Below are 22,614 nucleotides of genomic sequence, written 5' to 3'. Positions count from 1 at the left end.
TTTCAAAGTTGTTTGTTTGCACTCTCTTTTCTTTACAGTAAATCTTACTTTCCAGCTTCATCAACATTTTCTTTGGATGCTGTGATACTAGGGGCCTCATTCTCTGTTGATTTCTTGTCTCGTGTTGTGCCATTCTCTTCACTCGCCGTGGCTCGTAGATACGATGTTCTGCGTACTAATCTCTGCCTGGTAGCAACTGTTACAAAGTAGCAGTAATAGGTGATGAATAAATATCAAGAGAATATTGTCTGATTGACCTTATTATTGTTAGATTTGTGGATAAACTCACAATTAAGTTTGTTAATCCGATCTCATCAAAATCAATAAATTAGAATCACAACTGTAAATAGATTAATGAAAACATGGGAGTGAAATCTCAAACTGAAATTATTAAAAGGTTTGAATGAAATTAAGTCAATGTTCTATAATAACTGTGTTATACTTTAATATGATACCACATGATTTAAATAAACTATAAAATGAAGTCGTTTTCTAAATCAAAATAATTTAACATAAACTAATGATTGAGTAAATTGAATGACATAACCCAACTACATGTCTGTCTGTGACTAGAACAAAGGCAGTCCATTTGGCTTCACCGAGTGACGTCAGTATACGCAGAGTTTAAATCATGCACATTGGCTCAAAGAAGTGGCGTATTTACATGCACAAAGGCAGTGCATCTGCACGTGCAACGTAACTTCGACCTGAGACTCAGCTTCGACAAAGTACTGACATCGATCTCTCTTGGGAAAGCCAAATGGACTATGGTGTAATTTTATCCAATTGTTGCAATTTGTTGCCAGAAACCACAGGCAACCAGTAGTTAGCTTGTGAGGCCTTCCTTAGTCTTAGGTACTGATGGTAAAATGAAGCATACATCCTAAGTTGCTGTTCATTATACTAACTTGTAACAGTTTATATTCCATCCCCTCATTTCATGGCATATCCTAAAGACACACAATAAATTACAACTTTCCATTTCCAAAATACAAAATTTCACAAAAAAGTTTTATATTTCCTTTTCATCCACACAGGTGTAATTTTTGTTTCTCTATTATCTAAGATCCAAAAATATGTTTTATTTGCAAACGTGAAAAGGTAGCACACTCCAATGCAATTTAGTCACCTGTCCTTATGTTGACCTAGATAGCTTGACACGGACATCCATGATTAATTAAAGACATGTTACATCATTCATTACCAATCAGAGGATTAGCAATGATGCCAATAACTACTAGGACACTTTTCAAATTGATTGTTATATGTGTAGGCATATGTACAATCCTTCTGATAGAAAACATGTACATATTTTTATTCTTAACTTGATGTTATTTCTAAAAGTTGATAGAATAGTATGCCATACAGGTCTAAATACCACAAAGCAACTCATGATGACACTACATTCATTTTACCATCAATATGTTCAAGTACAAGTACAATAATGAAGACCATCCAAGTTTAATTCTATATTCGTCACCCCTTGTTGCATCATTGTGCCCTATGTCCAGCTCTTAAAGAGACAATCAGTGATTTGTTACACAAGAACAATCATATCTTGGCATTTTGGAATAAATTCTTAACTCTGCAAATTGCTAACTTCAAAGCAACCATCTAAACCTGAAAGTACCAGTAGAATAAAAATGCATATAATAGTATGTTCTTCTATACTTGCCTAAGGGAGGCTGTAAATTTTCGACACTATTAGGCACATAATTATAAATGTGAGCAACCAACATAGGTGATAGGATCGACACATACAGAACAAAATACTTGCGCAATATTTATGAAATAAGCATGAGCTATCATGATCAAATTGAGTTGCATGTATGCTTGTTGATCATTTTGGTGAAAAGCAAAAATATTTTGAACCAAAAAATCTCTGATTGTCCCTGTAATTTTTAAGCACAAGCTCGCAGGTCAATGGTATTTTGCTTACACAAATGATTTGCATGTTTCAACACAAAAGCTTACATTTTCAACATCACTATGGTTACAAGGAATAGCCACCACCCAATGGTTTGGAGGCAAGGTTGCAAAAATGTTCAACTGGATGGGTTGGCATGGAACTTTGCATCAAGGGATGATGATAATTTCAAATGGATGGCTAGGAGCACGAAATGAAAATTTACCATAGCAACATGCATATAAATGATTGTTCATGCACATGATACATGCATTACAAAATGTATGACACATGCATTATGACATTTATAACATGCAGTCAAAATTATATCTTTTTACTTAAAGAAATTCTGAAACCTGAATAGGCCTATAGCCTACATATGAGTAAAATTTGATGTATAATACTCCACTTCGCGAGGAAAGCATTCATGTATATCGCCAAATATCGCGGAGAATTGTTGCCTGCCCTGTGCTTTCTTATAGAAACTTTGCTGGCCTACCCCCCCACAAAGTTAAACAAATCCAACTCTCCGCGAAGTGAAGAAACCTGCTCCATGACGGAAATTCCTTCGCAGAAGGCTTAACATTTCAGCTCAAATTTCTTAGCAGCCTGTGAAATTGCGGTCACGAAGTCGAGTATACATCAAACTTAAATGTGATTATTTAAATATGTTGTAGTGATTGTTTGGCAGACAATCACATCGTACTACAATGTACACACATCATATTCACACAACCAAGTTTCACAAACAGTCTCGATACCTCAACGCCATCATGAACGACGATAGAGAGAAGATATTTGGTAAATCAGCCGATAAGATGCCTCTCTATCATACATGATCCAATTCAATCTCGTAACTACACGTATGATGTTCAAGGACCAATCAATATGCCAAGGGGAGGGAATTTAAACATCTTGGTCAAAAATGATGTTTCCCCTCTCCCCCTCCTTGTCCACTCAGCAATTTTGTGTTCCTCCTTTAAAATACAAAATAATAAATTGTGTTCCGTCCGAAATTCCAACAATCTCCCTGACATAATATTGATTGCTCCTTACTCCACATTAACCTCTATTGGCATGTCTACTGCATATCAGTTTGTCCATCACTACAATCACTTTGATAAGATGCCCCACTACTACACCAAAAGCTCATTTCATATGTACTGAAATTTGAATTATCAAGAGATAACCCCAATTAACTCAATCTTGCAATAATGTAAGAACTTGTAAAATATGTCCCAAGAGCTATATTATTTACTATTTCAAATAGCAAGATGCACCATAATTTCATAGAGCAGGTGATCTTCTAATCAATTTCTATTTGCTGCAAGACTAGAGAGCTACGAGTATTGCCAGATACTCCATTGCAGGGCCTACAAGAACACCTACCTAGCGATAGCAATACATTGTAAGGAGTATATTTCAATTTGAGAACATTATGACAGGATACATTGTTAAACTTTGTATAATGGAGTGTGCAATGCACTTTACCTATGAAATTCAATTCAAATTCAGCAGTTGCAGCTTCAACAAGGATTGGACAACCATGCATCTTTTCATAATCAAGATGGGATTCTTTCACAGCAAAATTAAGCTTTCCACCTGTTCAAGTTGCAACAAAACTGGTAATATATTTTTCTGCGTTTGTAAATGCCTCCAACTGTGGAGGTGTGTGTGTTTTGTCACATTCACACTGTGGAGTCTGCTAACAACCGTGGAGCTCCACAGTTGAAGATAAGCTCAAAAATGGGGTTTTTGAGCCATAGAGGGGGTATACCACCTGTCATTTTTCTGATTAGAGCAACCTCCACAGTATGGCGGTTGCTGTGAGATTTGGGTAAAAAAATCTCCCCAGTTTGAATGTGGTGTGTGAATCTCCCCAGTTGGAATATACACACACCTCCACACTTGGCGGCATTTACAAGAGGGGGTGAGAATAAAATAATTTAGAAGGCAAGGCTTGTACTGTATTTTGCCCACTGAATTTAAACATAAAATATAGCATTTAAATTAAAGCTGAAAGCATCTTGTTAAAAGTTTCTGACGTAACAACTAATGCAAGTTCTCCACTTTCACAGACTGTAACTTAAACTTGAATTTAACAAATAGGATTTTGATGAAATTTTGCCCATACCCTTTTATACATCTACCTTATGGCCACTCTTATGCATTCATTTCATCTTCGTTAAAAGCTTCCCTCCAAACATAATTTCTTTCATTTTGAGTACAAGTAATCTGCAATAGCTGCCCTATAGACATCTGAAAATTTCTTCTTTTTATATTGTACACATCTCTGAACATATACCACCTGGCAGCTATTGCAGTTGCAGCCTACTTGCACTAAACCTTTGATTTCTTAATAAACTTGTTTTTTAAATCAAACCCCATTCTCTAATGCCTGTAGTATTCCTCTACAGCACCTTAAACCAACCAACCAATCCATACACCCACCCTTTACGACACATTGAATCTATTTGATTTGGCTGTGTTTTAAGGACATGTCTGAAAACTGTGATTTAGCTGGATTTGAGAGGAAAGTGTCTATAAACCATGTTAGTGGAAATAGAAGCTGATACCGAGCTTTTCTGATTTAACATCCACGCATGCTAACACAAGGGACCTCTTTATATATAACGAGGTATACTGGAAGTGAAACAGAAATTTTTTCCATGTCAACTTTAGACAGAGTTACAATAAAGTTTCTATATAATATAAAACAATTGTATTTTTATGATGAAATATGATTAGTAGAGTTTCATTTTGCACTATATATTCATTTTTAAAGTTCCCTCAACCAAAATTTGATTTTGCAATTAATTTAGCCGCCAACTTTTCCTTCCTTCTTGGAATTTCCTCAACCATATATGGAAGTTTCATGTCAGATCTTATTTTAGTTCCCCTTACAAGTTGACCTTAATGACATTGTCCCCAGGTTTGGTACCCACACACCCCCCATCACCTGGATGTTAGTCACATGTTATGACCGATAGTTGGGTACAGCTTTATCACGCAAGCCATTCCCATGCATCTGCAAACCATTATAATGATCTCATTCTCACTGCCACAGTCCAATAACATCCACTCATCACACATACCTCAAATGTTGAACTCAAGGTATGGAGTATGAGGTTTTGTACTCAACATATTCAAAGGTCATTATGTGAATGTAGAAGTATATTGGGGTTAAAGAACTGTGTCCTTACAGATGAGCATGTTTGCAATCCTAGTAAACCGCTGTTCCCTTCACCTCGCATATTTACATACATCATAGTTTACAACCGATTCATGGTATTCCATGTTTCAAGATAACCCCAATTAACTCAATCTTGCAATAATGTAAGAACTTGTAAAATATGTCCCAAGAGCTATATTATTTACTATTTCAAATAGCAAGATGCACCATAATTTCATAGAGCAGGTGATCTTCTAATCAATTTCTATTTGCTGCAAGACTAGAGAGCTACGAGTATTGCCAGATACTCCATTGCAGGGCCTACAAGAACACCTACCTAGCGATAGCAATACATTGTAAGGAGTATATTTCAATTTGAGAACATTATGACAGGATACATTGTTAAACTTTGTATAATGGAGTGTGCAATGCACTTTACCTATGAAATTCAATTCAAATTCAGCAGTTGCAGCTTCAACAAGGATTGGACAACCATGCATCTTTTCATAATCAAGATGGGATTCTTTCACAGCAAAATTAAGCTTTCCACCTGTTCAAGTTGCAACAAAACTGGTAATATATTTTTCTGCGTTTGTAAATGCCTCCAACTGTGGAGGTGTGTGTGTTTTGTCACATTCACACTGTGGAGTCTGCTAACAACCGTGGAGCTCCACAGTTGAAGATAAGCTCAAAAATGGGGTTTTTGAGCCATAGAGGGGGGTATACCACCTGTCATTTTCTGATTAGAGCAACCTCCACAGTATGGCGGTTGCTGTGAGATTTGGGTAAAAAAATCTCCCCAGTTTGAATGTGGGTGTGTGAATCTCCCCAGTTGGAATATACACACACCTCCACACTTGGCGGCATTTACAAGAGGGGGTGAGAATAAAAATAATTTAGAAGGGCAAGGCTTGTACTGTATTTTGCCCACTGAATTTAAACATAAAATATAGCATTTAAATTAAAGCTGAAAGCATCTTGTTAAAAGTTTCTGACGTAACAACTAATGCAAGTTCTCCACTTTCACAGACTGTAACTTAAACTTGAATTTAACAAATAGGATTTTGATGAAATTTTGCCCATACCCTTTTATACATCTACCTTATGGCCACTCTTATGCATTCATTTCATCTTCGTTAAAAGCTTCCCTCCAAACATAATTTCTTTCATTTTGAGTACAAGTAATCTGCAATAGCTGCCCTATAGACATCTGAAAATTTCTTCTTTTTATATTGTACACATCTCTGAACATATACCACCTGGCAGCTATTGCAGTTGCAGCCTACTTGCACTAAACCTTTGATTTCTTAATAAACTTGTTTTTTAAATCAAACCCCATTCTCTAATGCCTGTAGTATTCCTCTACAGCACCTTAAACCAACCAACCAATCCATACACCCACTCCTTTACGACACATTGAATCTATTTGATTTGGCTGTGTTTTAAGGACATGTCTGAAAACTGTGATTTAGCTGGATTTGAGAGGAAAGTGTCTATAAACCATGTTAGTGGAAATAGAAGCTGATACCGAGCTTTTCTGATTTAACATCCACGCATGCTAACACAAGGGACCTCTTTATATATAACGAGGTATACTGGAAGTGAAACAGAAATTTTTTCCATGTCAACTTTAGACAGAGTTACAATAAAGTTTCTATATAATATAAAACAATTGTATTTTTATGATGAAATATGATTAGTAGAGTTTCATTTTGCACTATATATTCATTTTTAAAGTTCCTCAACCAAAATTTGATTTTGCAATTAATTTAGCCGCCAACTTTTCCTTCCTTCTTGGAATTTCCTCAACCATATATGGAAGTTTCATGTCAGATCTTATTTTAGTTCCCCTTACAAGTTGACCTTAATGACATTGTCCCCAGGTTTGGTACCCACAAACCCCCATCACCTGGATGTTAGTCACATGTTATGACCGATAGTTGGGTACAGCTTTATCACGCAAGCCATTCCCATGCATCTGCAAACCATTATAATGATCTCATTCTCACTGCCACAGTCCAATAACATCCACTCATCACACATACCTCAAATGTTGAACTCAAGGTATGGAGTATGAGGTTTTGTACTCAACATATTCAAAGGTCATTATGTGAATGTACAAGTATATTGGGGTTAAAGAACTGTGTCCTTACAGATGAGCATGTTTGCAATCCTAGTAAACCGCTGTTCCCTTCACCTCGCATATTTACATACATCATAGTTTACAACCGATTCATGGTATTCCATGTTTCAAGACTTGCCCGAACTTACGCGACACATGCCTCATTCGTACCGGGCTGCACTCTGTTTCCCCAACTGGTGCTGAGTGGTAGGGGTTCAAAAACATATTGGCACATGAAATGAATCATACTTTTGGGACAAATGTTTAGAAAATTGTTTTTGTATGAATAAATCGGTTCCAAACTAAATTTGGAAGTCATTGAAACTGAGGTTAATTAACTGGGGTTTGAGTCAATTTAAATGACAAATTCTGATATAAGTTGAGTTACATGGCAGTTGAGAGCATGTGATATATGGTAGAGTATGTGTACATGTATATAAATTTGTAAATAGAATCTAGATCGGACCTTATTTTATTTTATGCCAGTGTCAAAAATAGAAATATGTTACACTAGGTAGAAGATATTAAGTTAACTTTATAGGCATTGATCAGTATTCAAAGCCCATTCATTTTGTATCAGCTTCCACAACCTTCTTTCTTCTCAAAGCAGTAAGTATGACTGAAAAGGACATGGATTCAAATCCCGACCACCATGGCAAGAGGCAACCATGCTCCCTTCTTGGAAGTAAACTTAACCTTAATACTTATCACAATTATACCTCACCAACAATATTAGTACTACTTGTATATAATTCATAATATGCCTGCCTTCCAAGTTATACTTTCACCATAATACTGTGAACCAATAATATAATTCTTTAGATATATGATAAACATGGGTTAGTAGTAAGTACAATGTGCAATATTTGACCTTTAAACATTTATATTATTACCAGTGCTTCTGTTCAGAATAGTGAGTAAAGAAATGTTATTTATCAATGTTATTAAAATGTGATTGTTATTGTATGTGTCAAAATGTTGTAAGTAGGAGTGAAATGTGCACCATATAACGTGATAGTGAGATTCAGAATACATGTGATCATTGCTCCATCCTGTAGAATGGAGTTCCATCACATGAAAAGTGTACAGTAGTAGAGTGCAGACATGCAAAAGTTTGGGTGTGAGCTTTCCACCCTGGAGTATTCAGTAGATGAATAGGAGGGAGTTGGACAGTTTCTTGGCAGCCAGAGCGGCGAAGCATAGATTTCAAGTGAGCAATCTCAAAGCTGTAAATCTGGCGCCTCTATATCAACAGGTGTTCCCTTTCATGCAACCAAACGTTAGCTAACCAAAATTGATATTCCTAATTTTGGCTTTTGTTTTCATGTAAGCTGATGATGAATGATGGGGAAAGTCAAATGGATCAGGTTTGGTGATGGTTGGATACTGAATAAATGACAAAGTGAGGTGAACTGCTTACATGAAAACAAAAGACAAGATTAGTCACCTATATATAAAAATCCAAAACCATTTAAATATCCCCAATTTTGAATATATAATAAAACGTATCCGCACCTTCCAAATTGTACGGTTCCATATCATAAACATGCATTGTCGGGAAAAAATCTTCTAATTCCTGAATGGACGTGTCGGGTGAAGTAGCCCTTCTTGCTATAGGTATGCCATACTGTGAATCGTCATACACATGCATATTTCTCCTGTCTCTACGCAGTTTTGCTGTACTATCTTCACCCAGACCACGTTTGGGTGAGGGTGAGGTGTATCTACGCATTTCTACTTTTGGTTCTGAGTAAAGCCATTCTCTTCTTCGCTCTTTCTTGGAGCCTGTTGACGAATTGCTCTCTTTGCTGTTACTCCGTCTTAGCTTGCTTCCGTCTAATTTAAAATCACCATAAATGTGGAACTTCCGGCTCGCTCTAGTATTATCTACTTGTGCCTTAAGTGAAGTACCCCCATAATTGGTTTTGTGAGTAGGGGTTTCGTGTGGCATGGAATCACTCACAACATCTTGAAGGGAACCAATCCCAATATCTGTGTTTAAAATGGGTTAATGTTAAAAGTGTTATAAAACAGTGAAATGTGAAATACAAACCAAGAAAATATACTAATTAATTCAAACAAAAACATAACTTGAGATGAGAATTGGGATATATGATAATTTGGTGCAAACCTTCGTCAAATGACCGAAGCCGTCGGTACACGACTTGGTGTACTCCCGGTACTAGAGTTGGTATCCCCGACGACGGCATCCTGGCATGTTCTGATTGGGCGCGGCGGCCTCGTTCCAGTGCAATTCCAAAATCTGTGAGGAGGGAGCATGTTCCGTGTGTGCAAGACAAGACTAGTGTTGGTACATGTTATTGGCAAAGTATAGTGTACAATCTCTAAAGTAGAAGGAAGTGTTACTAAGATATTTTTGTGCCAAGTTGATTTCATAGGTTTTGTTTCCTTTTAAAAAACAATTTCAACATGGTGCATGAAGATCACATAGACAGATAGTTGTTATTGTGTGTGTGTAATGTTACTAGAAAGAGTGCTTGACCTGTAATAACACCAAGAACGACTGTTACAAAACAACTAGTACTTAGTAAACAAACTTTATAGAGGTTTACAATGTATGGAAACATAATGACCAATTCTTGCTTCTCATTCCATCCATCATTGAAAATCTACCTGTTGCATTTTTAATTTGAAAATTCAAGATGCAAACCTCTAGAATGTTTAAGAAAGATTTTTTTCTTGTTTTTCAAATTGTTCAAATTTTCACCAAATCTACAGACAGCAGTTATGTACATGTTTATGTATATCAAATAAATATACAGTATTTATAAGGACCCATGAAGTAAAATACAAAAACACAGAGAATCTTAATCATAATAATGCCACATTTTAGGGAGTGGTCACATACAAGCTAAAGTGAAAGGGATATATAGTATTAACTGAAAACCAAATCAACTGTTAAACATTTGCATAGAATAATGTACCTTGTTACAAAATACAGATATTATCACATTATGACCACTTCCGATATAGATCACATTGCTTGTTTAAAACTTGTTTTCCTAAATAATTTGTTAAACATGATTTCCTCATTCATTGACAGTCAGAGAGCCATAATTATTACTAAACCATTAATACATACACATGCCAACAATTCATATTAGTTCGGTTCTGATACACCATGCACTGTTATTCTGTAATTGCACCGTTTTAACCCCCCTGGACACTACTGGTCATCTAACAGCATTCCTGATTGGTTGATAACTTGAAAAGCTCATTTCAATTGCCAATTATGACTAGGCTTTAAACTATTTATAGTCGAACTTGCATTTGCAGATGATCTTATTAATGTCCTCCTTGATTGGTTCAAAATTGGACACAATATTAATTTTGGCCAATCGGCAGGTAGTTCTCATGGGGTTAATGTGTTCATCTTGTTGTTACAGAAACTTGATAACCAGAGACTAAAATTTCCAATAAAAAAGTAAACTCCATCTGATGTACGGAATATAAGACCCAGGGACGCATCCAGGGGATGCGAAGGTTGTACGCACCCTGGGGTGTTATGAAAAATCATGCATTATCAACCCCTCCTCCCCTGTGGTCCCCTAGCCCTGAGTATGGTATTGCTAATGGACCCTGCCCAGTGCCCACATTACATGCACTTAATGACCAATTATCATAGTGCATGCTATTTTCAGTGACAGTTTACATCATATGCAGATTTATGCAAATTCACTTTCAGTTTTGAACACATTTTCTTCTAGTCCCCCATAACAAATCATGCCACAAAGCTTTTTACAACACATTTTTTGTCATACAATTTACAATGCTGAATATAATAATATCGATGGTGCTTGCAATGGCTTACCACAATATCTAATGGCAAATTGACTGTACATTAAACTAGCTGAAATGAACACAGCAAACAGTGATTAAAACAGCACTTTTAGCGGGGACATTTATTTTTTCCATTAAATTATAACTGTATTCAGATATTACAGCATATCTCCTGACAGACTTAGTCACCGTGAGAATTAAGAATTTCAACATTTTTTCACTCTAGGGTATTTTAGAGTATTTCAGTGTGACATCAATGTCAATCAAGTGAAAAATTTAATTTGAAGTTACAAATATATCGTAAAAGTCAAATCTTGTTTAATGTCAACAATTTTGATATTTTAATTTCACATATGTTCGCCGCACTATATATCGTCATACCGCACGATGCACACAAGAGATTTTCTTATCTGAATACAGCTTGTCATATGTAAAAGCAATATAATGTTGCATTGGGTCAACATGTAACATGGATGAAACTTGGGGTTTGCGGCGGTGGCGGCGGCCGGCCGGCTGGCGATGCATGCACACACGTAGACACACACAAACACCTGCCAAATCATTTAACATTTAGAACATGAATGTATTCACTTCAATTTCTTCTACAGGCCTTATAATGATGTGATGGATTAATGGGAAGAACATTATGTCTACGTGTTTACTAATTTGACACGTATTAATAAAACCTCACACTTTTTAAGCAACATTAAATTAGAAATTTCATCTACGTGATTCTGTAACCACGCTATTATGTTTAGTCCTGCATGTGATATATACTACAAAACAATATGTCCTGAAACAATTTCAATGTTGCATATTTCAAGTAATGTTTTGATTTGTAAAATTTGTTCACCAAATTTATAAAAGGTTCTTGTCACTTTTGTTTTATCCCAAATTATTAAAAACTCATTCCCTCAAGTAAATTATTGAAGTGTTTCACAGTGAGTAGATTGTATTGGTATGAAAAGGGAATTTATGAATTACACTATCTCAGTATCTGTCTATAAAACACAACACAAAAAGAAAGTCCACACTACTTTAGGGATCTACTTTTTGATACATTTGATTAAATACAATGAAATTACCAGGAAGGTGTTAGGAGTTTTGTTCACTACAGCTTAATACCTCACTTGTGTCAAATCACTTGTATGAAATCTACCAGACTTTATTTGATGTGATTGGAAAAGTTGCAACATCTGTTACTGTGTAAAAGGATTGTACTAACCATGCACAATGCTCCACCATTTGAAAAGACCGCAATCAGTGTGGAATTTTACCGATCGATGCCACACACACTGCCTGCCGCTCGTTTCAGGCGAGTGGAAGGCTTAGCAATTTATACTTCGTAATCTCTTTGAATTTGCAACTTTTCAAATCGCACAAATTTTCGTAAAATCAAGATTTTGGACTTTTTGGACACAAGTGAGGTATCAATCTGTAGGTAACGTTCCTACCAATTTGACTTTATTTAATAAGTCGTATCAAAAATTACAACTTCAAAGAAATGTGAACTTTCTTTTTGTGGAGTTTAAAAACATTACATTCTGCTTTGAATAAACCTATTTAATAGAGCATGAAACTCGAAATGAGTGAAAATTACAGCATCATTCACAGTGGCTGGCTTCAATAAAAATTTCTGATTTTATGCAATTATCCCATTATAAGTCTTAAATATCTTATTATACGGTAGTAAATATGTCGAGTAATTGATTTTGGAAGCGATTTTTAGATTTACGCAGCTCGAAGGCTTTCAAAATTAATTTCAAACGAGAAATTGCCCTTAGGATATCATTCACATTATTAATCACAAATCTTTCACTAAATTGGGAATCCTATCAATGTAAGTTGTCAGGAATAACACCAGTTTCATGTAAAACATAAAACTTCATCACACATGCCATTCATTAGAGTTCTAAACTACTGCTAATATAAAACGGTATGAACCATGGAACCGTATGTATCTAAACTTGGATGAGTTAATTTGCTATAAATGCTAATTTCATCATTCATTTTTCTAGTGAAGGAAATTAAAGTTCTGTATGGCACTCTGTCATTGCTACACTAAATTGGGATGTGTTTTTGTGAGGAATTTAAGCTAACTTTAATCTAAACATAGGTAACTGATACTAACTTCACAAAATACTTGCTTATTTATGTACTGAGAGAACTGTGAATAGGAAACACACTCCAATCTTATTGGAATCCCTGTAGTTTTAACTGCTGTTAGAGGTATAAGGATTTACAAGGTTTAAAACTCAATCATTTACAATTAAAGCATTTTAAAGCTTACCTGGTTCAAAATCATCAAAACTGTCTTCACTGGCTACTGAATCAGAGCGTTCTCTCTCTCTAGATGATGATAGTGATCTCCCCCTTTGTGATCTATCTAAGGAAATGTTGTCACCTTCTTGATGGTGTTGTCTAACATTCACTTGCTGCCTCACCCAACCTTGAGTACGTTGATGGCTGCGGTCATAACTCCTGCTGCGATGGCGCTCATGCATCTGCCGTTCTCTTCGTTTATCTCGCTCAAGACTTCGTTCTCGTATGCGACTTTTAGAGAGCTGCGGATTACGAACGTCGACAAATTGCCCTGAGTTACGTTTTTGCCACAACCACGAATCGCTCTCATCGATTCCTTTGGGTTGCTCACCAGACTCAGTGATTGGTTTTTTATCCCAGTATTCAATGCTTCCCTGTGGACCTTTGGGAATGATACGTACTTCTCCTGAGGGCATTTGCATAATATCGTGTACCCTGCCATCTTGCATTTGTTTCACAGATCCACTACTTGATACACGCCCTCTTGAGTCTGTCACTTGTGATGACCTTACGTCTGCTCCGGAACGATATACAGCCATATTTCCTTTGTTGCCAACCAATTCCATTCCACGCATTTCATTGGCCTCTTGTGAATGGCTCAAAACTTTACGCTCACCTGATGGGGATATATATTCCTGTTGTTCTGTGCGCATCGCAGAACGCTTAACATGTAAATTAGTTGTGTGTGCACCAGAGACATCACTCAATGACCTATCAGACTCGGGCTGCGATGATGAGCTACTCACAGATGACACAGTTGCGCTTCTAGAATGTCTTGTTGCATCATGACGTACACTACCAGTGGATGATGAAATCCCTGTTGGCTGATAATAACCTTGCACAAATACACGCTGACTTCCATCATAAGAAGTATGGCGTGCAAAACGTCTTGTTTCATTCGTACTATGGCCCTGCATTTCAATTTTATTTGCAGAGGTGACCGCAGAAAGGCGGTCAGTAGCAGAGGTAGATCGCTCCCGTTGTTCTGTTGTTTCGCTCCTATAATACCGCCTAACAGTTGTTTCCGATGACGTACTTGTGTTGAGTTGCGAGTCGGCACTACCTTGAAGACTCAGTTTTCTATCGCTAGGAGTAGCTATCTGTAATCTTACCATGTTACCAGGGGTCACGTGCAAATTATCATGTGAGCTTGCATGCTTTCCATTAGGTGTTTGTATAACTATATTAGATCCAGGAGGTCTTTCCTGTACCTGAATATTATCTAAACTTGTACTGTGTTTTGGCAATGGTATCTGGGACGATGTCATGCCATCTGACTGCCGACGCCCTATCTGAGTGTTGTACTGATTATTATTCTCCAATGGACTTCTGATATGCAAAACGGGTGTCCGAGATGGCACATTCACAACTGCACTACTCGTGACAGAATCGCTGGTATTCACATGGTTTCCACTTGTTGCATTGCTTGTGTATATACTGGCCTCTGACCTTGCAATATTAGGGTCGTTTTGTGTTTGTCTCACCGAGTTATTATTACTTCCAAAGATACTTGTAATTTTGAACGTCCTGTGCGGTTTCTGGGCATTTGAATTAGTATTATTAGCGGCATAAGTTGCACGGTAAGCAGTTGGTAACACAACTCTATTATCTTTGTTTGGCGTTATACTCCTGGGAGAAGATGGTACAGAATTCCTGGTCGGTGATGTTGGAATTGGTCGATAGGTAGCCGAATTCCGGGGACTAGTGTTGGGCTCACCCATGATGATTTTCACCTTAGGTGGCTCATCAGACCCATCATCTGAACTTCTTCTTGGTATTTGTGAGGTATACACAGGGGTGGATGTTTTGATTGGTTTGGTTCCGACGGATAGTATCATTTCGGTGCTACTTCTCTGGAAATCGGCATCGCCTCGTTCAACACCTGTTCCCACGATGACGGTATCATTGGAATCATCAAGTTGCAACGATCCCACGGGTGATGAGGACGATACTTGGCTGGACGATGAGGAGCTGGGAAGCTCAAAACTTTCTGAACGAGTTCTTGTTACATTGGAATGTACACCGGATGAAGTTGGATCTAATGGCTTTTTCTCAGGAGAGAACTTGTATGCTGATGTTGGGTAGGCTACCTGCAGTATGTCTTCTTCTCGTGGTACGACTAAAAGTCTCAGTGAAGAACCACTGCAAATGGAATAAAAAAAACAATAAAGAGTCAAGTCAATCATAAACTTTAGAAAGAACTTGCAAACAATGACAACTCCAATTAGAATGATTCTCTTCAACATTTCTTTTCTAATTTCAATTTTTCATTTTTGTAATGTTTGTAGAACTATCTTACTTTATTTATTATAATTTTTTAATATTGACATAGAAATACAACCAATCCACAACTTTTGCATACAACAGTTAACTCTGAAATAGGAAGTACAAGTTCAATGACATAAATTGAGAAGATTACTTCAGATTTTCTGCATCATAAATTGAGCAGATTACTTCACAACTTCTCCATATAAAAGTATGCAATGAACTCTGAATTCAAATGTATAAATTGATTTACTTAGAAATGTTCAGATTAATGGGGCTTTAAGTTCCAATCAAATTGTTTGAATTCAGTGGATCATAGGTCTAAATTTACTTTCATTACTGGCAAAAATAGCAAAATAATTCTGCACTTCCTTCACATACATTTCCTCAGAAACTTACACAAGTACTCTTATTTTTGGCATGTAGAGATTTGAAGAATTAAACTATGTTTGTCACATCTTAAGATTTGAGATATTTAATCCGAATGCAACATGTATGACAGGTCTCACATTTAACATTTTGAGGGGCACTCACTTTCAAGGCCATTATATGGATAGGCAAGTCATATTTAAAGTTGATATTTTAAGGGCACTCACTTTCAAGGCCATTGTATATGGATGGGCAAGGCTCATTTGAAGTTTATGTTTTAAGGGCACTCACTTTCAAGGCCATTGTATATGGATGGGCAAGTCGTATTTGTAGTTAACATTTTGAGGGGAACTCACTTTCAAGGCCAATATATATGGATGGGCAAGTCGTATTTGAAGTTAACATTTTGAGGGGAACTCAATTTCAAGGCCAATGTATATGTCATTTCAATCCTAAATTATGGGGATGCAACCTGCAAGCTAGGAACCCTGTAGGCTGTATAGAATATGCTCCTCTAAAAACCATCACTAATTATAAGCTGACACTGTATTTTCCACTTTTGTATATTAATCAATATCATGTCACACTCAGTTAGCCAATCATATCAAAATTGTGTGGGCAGTTTTGTTTACATCCATCCCATATGTTACCATGTTCATCCTGTCACTATTACACAGTAACAATAAATGATTTCACAAAACCATATATTGTTATTATAACAGAATTCGTTCTAACTGGTCTTCTCTAGATACTTGGTTCTAAGAAACATAGCAATATATTTGTAACTGAAGGCAAACAGTGATGTCAACGTCACGCTTTAGGCACACAATTGGGCTACTTGGTGATTACCTGCTGCTACTCAAAATCTTGCCTAAAATTGGGCTACTTTTGCACGTGTCATGGCACGGCAGTAATAAGATGTAATTTCCTTTCAATTTAGCCGAATTATAATTACGTCTTTAGTGTCTGAAGCTCCAAATTGAAATAACAATTTTGTGACCATTTTAGTTTTTAGTCACGTGCTGTTACACACAAATGGGTGATTTAGATTCTAAATAAGGGTAAAAGTGCCCAAATATCAGGTAATTGGCCCCTTTATTGGGAATCCTACAAATTGGGCTACTTGGGAGTCATTCACCGTGACTTGGCAATCCAATATGCCACACCTTGGCACTGAAAAGTTCTGGCAACACTGAATACAGGTAAAAAGATAGTAACTTTGCTATCTCACATTGAGCCCACTCAATCCTGTTGCCAGGTGTGGTTCATAGAGCTGGAATCGATGGTCTTCCTGACAACCAACATTCAACCAAACAGGAAAGTACTGATTTGATACGTTTTGATTTGTGCGAAAAAGAAACAAAATCAGCAGTCCCTGGGGATAGAGGGAACTGGTGTGTCAGTTTTATTTCATAAGTTAGCGGTTAACCTTCAGACTTTATACTTGAACAGTTCCTTCCGCATAAATCTTGTGAGTTTTTCGAGTGATCCTAATAAGCATGCAAAATCTTGCTGTCACGTTTCTCCACTGTAAATGTGTATTACTTTAGAGGCTCACAGTTAGGTAAACTACATTGCTCATTCTACAGAATTGATATTAGATTCAAGTACTTTGTTGAACAACGACCAACAAACTCATTTTATTTATTTGTATTTTCTTAATATTGTATTTTAAAAGTTAATGAAAATTTTGCTACGATTAAAAGTTGTTTAGAGCTGAGTAATACTAAGTAAGCTGAAAACCCATCATATGTTACTCGTAGTGTACGTTTTGTTGAGGAATCAAGTGCACCTTAACCGTAACTCTGCAGAACCGTACACCCTCTCAGGGTGCATCTCCTTCAGTGAAGCTGAGGCTGGCTACATGGCACACAGCCAATTAAACTTAAAGGAAAGAGGTCTATAACAGGATTCCAATTAGAAGTTAAAATAAAGAGTTACACTAACATTATAAAACTAAACAGTTATATGTTATAACTAATATGACATGTCAAACACCATTTTGTTAAATCAACCTGACAGGCAGATGTTCTCTCTTTTTTACACTATTTCCAAGTTTTAGTTCAAAAAGTCTTAATATTTTACACATACAAATCTCCAGTCTCCATTACATCCCGGCTTCATTCTCAAAAGTGTGTCAGTCTTCTCATAGCATTCAATGTTAATAAAATGAACAAAGCAACAACTAAATGTTGTGCCAAGATTACAGCTTCACATAATCAAACTTGATGTTAACGACATAACAGCATATGTGAAGATACATCAAATCCGCAGAATAACCCATTCTTACTGCTACTGTGCGTCTTACAATAGTCTGAAGTGTATAAAATCTTGGCTCTAAAAGTTTAATGTTTGGTAAACGTGCCAAAACTGTTTTATAAGCATTATACTTGTAAGCTTCGCTTTATGCAATGATTCCTTGTGATGATTTGATTCTGGACATTAGAAACTTCCTGTTTCCGATCCTACAATGGGTTTATATTTCAAGTCAAAATATCCTAAACAATATGTGACACAAATATATCCATGCTGTATCCTTTAATATTTACGTAATGTTAAATGTCTTGCTCTTTCTGAATTCATGCAAGTTGTGGACCATGATGCCCCTCGAATAAAGTGTGCAAAGCAAGCTTGCCCAAAGCGGCCATTAAACTCGGTACTATAGTCTTAGATCATAGACGTATTAGGCAGCTACATGTAGCACAGAGACTGTGCTAATCTGCACATTTATATTTCACATGGGATTTTCACCTTCAGATAACATACCAACAAGCTTGTGAAATTAAATTCCTGCATATTTTTTTTAGGATGTCGATGGGAGCAAAGGGCACTACTAAAATGTGGGCTTTTCACATTTTTGACTCCATCAGTAATTCAAAAGCCTGTTCATATAATGATAACCAGTGATTTAAATAGTGATCCTTAAAAGGGATGAGCGACGCATCGAGCATATGAGTGTAAATGCAGAAGTGATAAACAATCATGCTGATTGGATCAATAATCAAAACAACAGAACAGTTGCCCAATTGGTCATCGATCGCGTAGAAGGGGCAGACACTTCACCTCTTCTATGTGATCTATGATCACCAGCGCATACCAGGAACTTTGACAAATTGAGACGATCATTTTAGCAGTCAATACAGAGGATACCAATGTATACTTACAGAGCAAGTTATTGGCAATGTTTGAATGAAATAGACACTGGTCAGATATAATTGTTGATCACTTGGTGGTGCAGTTAGACAAAATATCCGTACATGCACAGAAAATCTTTGATAATCCCCTTTTAATCCTTGGTTTTCATTCTTGCCTTTTACATTGAATGAAGTGTCATTTGTTTCTCATAAAGTGAAATCACAGCTAAGACTGTGTGATCTAAACAGACAAAATTGTATTTATTTATTTCATTTGTATTTTGAAGTTCTGGTAATTCCTCACCTTACATTGACCCTGTTGGAAGTATGTGATTGGCCAGCCAGCCAGCCAGCCCATGCACAAACCAACTGAGCTGGATCTACTTCTTCACCATAACCATATGACGATCTATGCCATAACATTTTATTTTCACACTTCTGATTCATGTACCTGTTCCATCTCACATGTAAATCCAATCAAGGCTAGAGATAATTCCGACAAGGTGTCTATTAAATTAACATTCTGTGTAACCTCTTTGTATTAACCTCAAGTTTGTTGAGTTTAAAATTGTCCAATAAGAAACAAGCCATTTCAAAAATTTGAAAATTTGATAAACGGATATAAAATTTACAAACTGTCAAGAGAGCACTTCATCAATTTTATGTCATTAAAGCAAAAACAATCAAATAAACAACAATGTCTAAACAATGAGTGTGTTTATACCAAGCACCTCACATTACCGCACATCGCACATTCACCTTCACCCGCATTTTAATTCCAATTTTTAGGCCTCTGGAGGAGAAATTGTAAACATAAAGACAGCAGCTTCTGTGCAGATCTTCAAAACCAAGCAGCAAGACACCACCACCACCAGCACCAGTAATTAGCAATGCATGGTGCGGAATCTGCACATTAACACCCGCTTCTGGGGTGTTCTGTGCAGCAACCACATCAAGCTCAAAAAGAAGATCAATCCTGCCAACTATTTATCATTTCATTAACATACCCAAGAGATATGGAAATTGTAAGTTTGTTGAGCAATTTCCATCAAAATAAATGGTAAATTTGCATACAATATCCCATGTCATAGCCCAAGTCTTTCAGTATGGCACCTTCTCGTGTGGACCTATTTTAATAGGCCTTCCAATCTATACTGTGACTCATAATCAATATCATATCATCACTGGGCTGTGTACAAAACTTGGATGTTTTGTTCAAGTCATGGTTCTGTGCTTCTTCCGATGTCAAAAAGTCAAACTTTTGAGCACAATATGACAACATGAAAACCAGGATACCATGAAACATTTGTGAATGTAAAGCATTTCCACTTGACCTACAACATGGATTTTGTTATGATGTGTTTTAGAAATAAATAAAAATTCCCTTTAAAAGGGAAAGCCAGCCTCAATGTAGAAGAGGTCTTGTAATTAGTTTTGGTCAATGTGAAAGACATTTTTAGGATCACGCTTACATCTACATGACAGTCCACCAAACCATCAACGATGAGAACATGCACACTGAAACAGCAGAAAACATTAATTCCTAATCTCATGTCAACTCTTTTAATTCATTACATGTACTCCAAATTGTTCTGGTCTGTTTGTTTTGTTGTTGTTGTTGTTGTCGTTGGTTTTTTTTGTCTTTTCAGCTTTTTACCCACGATATCTCAATTTCCAATTTTGTAATACCAGAACTTACGAACTCAATATCTTCGCTTAGGAATGTCCGATTTCACTGCTTTCGATATATACACTGCGGTTTGAGTTAACTTACATGTACATTTTATTTTAAAATAACTTTCGCAATGTATAGTTTAAGCCTACTATATTATAATAGATAGTGGCCAGCACATTTATAAAGGACTGGTTACTCACTACAATCTTCACTCTTAAACTGTGTTTTTCTGAATGTGCTGATCATGTTGATTGCTAGTCGGAAACTCCTCATGGGCTATGGACATGGCATCTTACATACTCCATTCTATAACAGTCTGCCTAGTGCCTTGTGTGTTTTCTCTTCAATCATTTTGTTGAATGTAATTTTATGAATCAAATAGTTATGTGTCATTTTATTTATAATAAAGAAGTTATTAAATTAATAAAGTAAGACAATTTATTTATCTATAAGTGCATGTCAAATGGGGTACATTGTTCAATACTATATGCATAAATTATGCCCATATTATAGCTAGGCCCTAAAAACTTTATTTTGCATCGGATTTTTCCCGTTGAAAAGACAAAACTGATGTTTATGATAGCAACCATTTCATCAATAACATTTTGAGTCATTTTTATCCATAAAACGACACAGGATATGATAGATAACTACTTTCACATCAATATGGTCCATATGATCACAGATTGTTGAGAATCTGTGATATGATCCGGGATATGATGAAGATTTTGATTCTATAGATCTGTTATCAACATGATATCACGCTGTTCAGTGGTCAAGGAGTAAGGACCCCGGTCAAGGACACTGATATGACATCATAGGTGATGTCAGATTTTCTTCTGCTGACCATATGATGCTATATATATTAACTATTATTGTTACATTTAGGCCTTTAAACTTTTAAAGTCATAATTAATTAGTTCAAACATAACTTTGGTAATACTCACTCGTTTTAGTTCGTTGAAAAGAAAAAACATACTAAATTTTACTAAAAAATCGAATTAAAATATGTTTAAAAAAATTTAACCACAAAAAGTAAAAAAAAAAAATCATTCCAATACCACTAAAATATAATCTCTTGAGTAAACTGACCCCAAACCTGAAACAGGTACCAGCCCCGAATGGGCTGGCGAAAACAAAACATTTGACAAATATTCTGAATATCCAATGCTTCCAGCAGTCTCTGAGGTAGTAATATTACAATTAAATATCCAAGTGGCATGACACTAACCTGGTTTAGACCAAAGCTTGTTTTTTTGGTTTACAATATTTGCAAACATATCTCTACCACATTGAAAAGGCAAAATTGAAGTTGACTGGCTTTGTGAATATGACATAAGTACTGGAGACATGTAACAATACTTATCTGTCTGTCTGTCTATCTTCAATTACGAATTGTCTGTCTGGGTATACTTCATTTGAAATCAACCCAAAGTGATGTTTGACTCTCTTGTCTCCAGCTTAGGCAAAAAATTTGTTTGATTATCCATATAGATCACAGCCAAGGAGTAGGGTCAGTTGATAATTAGTTTTTAAACTTACGTCAAATCCAAAAGATATATTGGCATAATTAGCTTAAATAACTTGCCCAAATATGTGTGAATTGTGTGGCGATCATTTCGATCATGGTTCGGGACTCAAAACCATGATCCAGTGGTATCAGTGATGCACAACAATACAATGGCAAATTGGGATTATTTGTATGGCCAAGCAAGTATGTTTCATTTCATTCACAGCATTCCATTCTGATACTATTAGATAGGGATGGACATTTACCTTTCAAAACACTGGCTAAAAATGTACCACAAAAACATCTTCCCCGATACAACAGACTCATAGTGAACTAGA

The 22,614-nt window shown here is 36.3% G+C and overlaps 1 protein-coding gene across 1 annotated transcript in view; it reads right to left on the bottom strand.

Moving 5' to 3' along the window:
- LOC140150361 (rho GTPase-activating protein 21-like) overlaps positions 1-22,614 on the bottom strand; it is a 120,606-nt gene that overhangs the window by 40,614 nt on the left and 57,378 nt on the right. Inside the window, 4 exon segments of the mRNA XM_072172372.1 lie at positions 49-196; positions 8,716-9,192; positions 9,332-9,463; positions 13,292-15,465. Coding sequence (XP_072028473.1) covers positions 49-196; positions 8,716-9,192; positions 9,332-9,463; positions 13,292-15,465 — 2,931 coding nt within the window.

Source organism: Amphiura filiformis, chromosome 4 (assembly GCF_039555335.1).
Source record: "Amphiura filiformis chromosome 4, Afil_fr2py, whole genome shotgun sequence".
Lineage (NCBI taxonomy): Eukaryota > Metazoa > Echinodermata > Ophiuroidea > Amphilepidida > Amphiuridae > Amphiura > Amphiura filiformis.
The sequence above is the reverse complement of the archived record's forward strand: the minus strand, read 5'-3'. Positions and strand labels throughout refer to the sequence as shown.